At 40.4% G+C, this 3,970-nt stretch overlaps 1 protein-coding gene across 1 annotated transcript; it reads right to left on the bottom strand.

Moving 5' to 3' along the window:
- Positions 1-2,707: 2,707 nt before the first annotated feature.
- Positions 2,708-3,311, bottom strand: LOC109534183. The gene is made up of 3 exons (XM_019899755.2): positions 3,155-3,311; positions 2,965-3,082; positions 2,708-2,910 (listed from the first exon to the last, which is right to left on the bottom strand). The coding sequence occupies exons 1-3, from the start codon at positions 3,262-3,264 to the stop codon at positions 2,767-2,769; spliced, it is 372 nt and encodes a 123-aa protein (XP_019755314.1). The 5' UTR covers positions 3,265-3,311; the 3' UTR covers positions 2,708-2,766.
- Positions 3,312-3,970: the final 659 nt, after the last annotated feature.

Below are 3,970 nucleotides of genomic sequence, written 5' to 3'. Positions count from 1 at the left end.
CGGCGCCATTTCGGTATTGCGAATACCGCCGAATTTATTGGTATTAAAAAATACCTAGAAATTCTGTGGAAAAAATATTGGTTAGAATCGCACACTGTTGGACACAATTCACTTAGCCGGTTTAAACTGACTGCTTCAAGCGAAGCCTCGATTCAAAGCACGGCGGACAAGCACAAGCGAACTCGACTCTCTGGTAGTCTGTGAGCAACTGCTGAGTTCAGCTACTGGATCCCTTATCGTATTTATGCGGCCCGGACGTGTGAGCTCATGTGTGAGGAGTGGGCGGGGCTTCAAGGGGTTTGGCGCACACGCTGTTTACCGCAAAACGCGTTTCCAATCATAAGCATAAGGACCGTTACTTCTTTTTTTCTATTAAAATTGTTGTAATGTTTAAAGATCTTAATGGCCTCTCTGGTTAGTCCCGGGTAATACCGTTGAGATTGGTGCAGAATGTCCACTTCATCGAAACGTATTTGGTGGCCGTCTAGAAGTGCATGCTCCGCTACTGCTGATTTTTCTGTTTGTCTTAATTAGCAACTTCATTTATGCTCAGTGATCTTCGTGTTTACACTACGTTTTGTGGTGCCGATACATGCTCTGCCACAACTGAATGGAACTCTGTTGACTCCTGGTGGATTGTTCGAGTTGGTTTAAAAACTGTTTTGACTCTGTGTTTCTCCAGTATGCTGCCGATCCTGTCCGTGACTCCATGTATGTATGGGAGGCAAGGCCAACCCTTACGCTCATCATGCGTGTCTGTTTTCTCAGAACGACCTCCACTGTTTCTTGGTCGAATTGCTCTATTAAACTCGTTTTTGCTGTATCCATTCCAACCAAATGCCCTTTCTAGGTGTTTCAATTCTCTTTCTAACTCAGATGGATCGCAAATTCTTCTGGCTCTTTCGGTGATGGTTTTAATGACTCCTCTCTTTTGACTAGGATGATGGTTTGATCCACTGTGCAGGTACCGGTCGGTATGTGTCGGTTTTCTGTACACCCGGTGGGCCAGCTTTCCGTTGGTTTTTCTGGTTACCAAGACATCTAAAAATGGCAGTCGCCCATCCATCTCCACTTCCATTGTGAACTGTATTTTTGGGTTGATTCAGTTGAGGTGCCTCAGGAAGTCTTTAAGTTCAAGCAGACCATGGCCCCAAACAACTAAAGTATCATCAACATATCGAAACCAACACTTAGGTTTACTCGCGGCTGTGTCCAGAGCGTCCATCTCAAATTTCTCCATAAAGTAGTTGGCTATCACCATTGCTACTCCATCCGTCTGTACATAGAATTTGTTTCTCCACTGAAAGTAGGTCGTGGTTAAGCAGTGTTGGAACAGTTTGGCGATGCCTGGTGGAAATTGTCTCTCAATAAGTTTCATTGCCTCCTTGATTGGTACCATTGTGAACAACGAAACAACATCAAACCTCACAAGGATTTCTCCGGGAGCTAATGACAACGAGTGCAACCTCTGAACAAAATGAGATGAGTCCTTTATAAAACTGTCAGTTTTTCCTAAATAAATAAAAATTCTTGTTAGATATTTTTCAATATCATAGGTCGGACTTCCAATAGCGCTCACAATGGGTCTCAGTGGTACATCCGAAATATGGACCTTGGGCAGTCCGTAGAGCCTTGGTGGGAGTGCTTCTGATTTTTTGACTTTGACCAACTCCCCGGACGGAAATGTCATCTCCTTAATTAATTTGTTAGTTGTCCTTAGTATCCGCGCCATCGGATCCCGTGCCAACTTCTTGTACGTTGACGGGGCCAAAAGCTCTTTAATTTTGTCCTCGTAGTTCAACGATGAAATGACCACAATTGCATTGCCCTTATCAGCTGGTAAAACGAGAATCTCCGTATCCTCGCTGAGCGTTTTCAAGGCTTTTCTTTCTCTGAAGGTGAGGTTGCTCTTTGGAGGCTTTAAACCTTGTAAAATTCGTGATGTCTCAGCCCTTATCTCCCTTAACTCCGCGGTTTGACTAGGTAGTGAACGTATTGCACTCTCGACATTTGCTATGATGTCTGGACAGGTAGCCTGGACGGTACTATGGCAAATTTTCCTCCCTTGGTCAGCACGCTTTACTCGTCGGCAGTAAGTTATTTGTTGGTCAAGTTGACTACAATCTTCCGGTGGTTCTCCTCGGGTGGTGGTCCTGTTTTGCTGGATTGGTGAAACCTTTCCGTAAGTGCATCAATTTTTTTTCTTTTGGCGTTGTTAATCGATCCACCTTTTCCCAGTAGATAAGGCTTCAAAGCCCCAAAAACATTTCTATATGTGATTTGACTGGCCGTGAAAGCCTTCATAGTCTGATAATCTGTAAAATATTATCAACTATTCATATCAAAATCACCGAAATTGCGTTACTAAATGTTCCTAAAATATTTGAAAAACTTGATTGATTTCGAAAAAAATTGATTTCTAATAATCAAGAAGAGCTTCTTCAACAACATTGTCATTATTTTGAAGCCTGGGTAGTCTGAGAATATCACTCAATAACTAATGGAGGCTTTGGCATTTAACAAAAATGGTTGTTTACTTCGCTACAAAATATTTTAGATTGTTTCTGTATGTCACAACAGACCTAGGGAGATTCCAGGAATAAAAAAGCATTAATATTATTAATAATAAAAAAAAAAAATTTGGGGTCGTTCCGAAAACGTTTTTCGCTCTAAACCTCGGCACAATTACACCCAATAAAACCAACGATTACAAGCCAATAAACATTTATTTAAATTAGTTAAATAGCAGTGGTATTGTTATGCTTGCTACTCTTGTGCGGTATAAATTTCCATGTGATAATCAAGCCCCTTGGAAAGTTTGGAAGTCATTGATATTTCAACGGAAGTGTATCCAATTCCACCACTTACAATCTCAGCATCTCCACCATCATCACCAAGCTGGTTGGTAACCTGGTAATTTTAAATAATTAATTTTCAGGACTCTTTAACTTTTTCAAGACTTACCAGAATACAAGTAATTGGATAGGTGTTTATTCCAGACTCCGGACAGTCCACAACTTCTTTAATAATTTGCAGAAATTTTGCACCATCCTTTATGTCTTTCTGACATAGTATATGTGCCCTAAAGCGCGGTAGATTAATTGACTAAATTTTCCTTTTATATCTTTATATATATAAATATATAAGTGCTTACGCTTGTGTTGGGTCCGCACACTGTCGGATATTGTGCTCAGCTAGGGAAACTTGCACTAAAAATGTAAAGCAAATAACCACAATAAACCTCAAAGTAACTTGGAAAGCCATTTCGAATTTTAAGCAGATCAGAACTGATTGCTTTTGGTATCATTTCGAGCCTTTTATAGGAGACTTGCACTTTTTTTCACTCTCGTATGTCTAATCAATACTCACATGAAGTATCTGTTGCAAACTGCACGCAACAAGTCACCCAAAAAAATGGAGAATACGCACATTGATTGATAAACTAGATGTATAAGATGATAAACTACTGCAAGCGTTAATTGAGAATTTTGACGTTTTATCGCTCTTTTCCTCAAGTTATTGTAATTAAACATGGAACACAATTTTAATATGGAAGTTGACATGTTAATTTTGGGAGAGTGCGGAAAGAAGTACAGAGAATCTCCGCTATTGTGGGCGCAAAGATTTTCAAACAATCCAAAATCCCACATGGCGTTTAAAAGGTTAGGACCCAGAGGCCGCACTACTGGTAGTTTAAGGAAAAAAAACACGGAAGACGGAAATGCACTGCAACAAACGAAAATCTAGCGGTAGAAGTTTTAGCAGAGGTCGTTCTTGACGAGGAATTGGAGACTAGACGTATTGCTAGAGATATGTTTGTTTCAAACGTTTTACCTGAAAAATTTACGATTTCCGAGTTATTCGTAAAAATGTGAGAAAGTTTTGACAGCTACTGGGTTCCACAGAAATCGATGCTGTACACTACCCGCTGCGAATTTTGGAAAACAGTTTTCAGCGATTCTAACAGAAC

This window comes from Dendroctonus ponderosae, unplaced genomic scaffold (assembly GCF_020466585.1).
Source record: "Dendroctonus ponderosae isolate FM_Combo_2020 unplaced genomic scaffold, Dpon_F_20191213v2 Dpon_F_20191213_1, whole genome shotgun sequence".
Lineage (NCBI taxonomy): Eukaryota > Metazoa > Arthropoda > Insecta > Coleoptera > Curculionidae > Dendroctonus > Dendroctonus ponderosae.
This window is presented reverse-complemented; position numbering and strand designations above follow the sequence as displayed.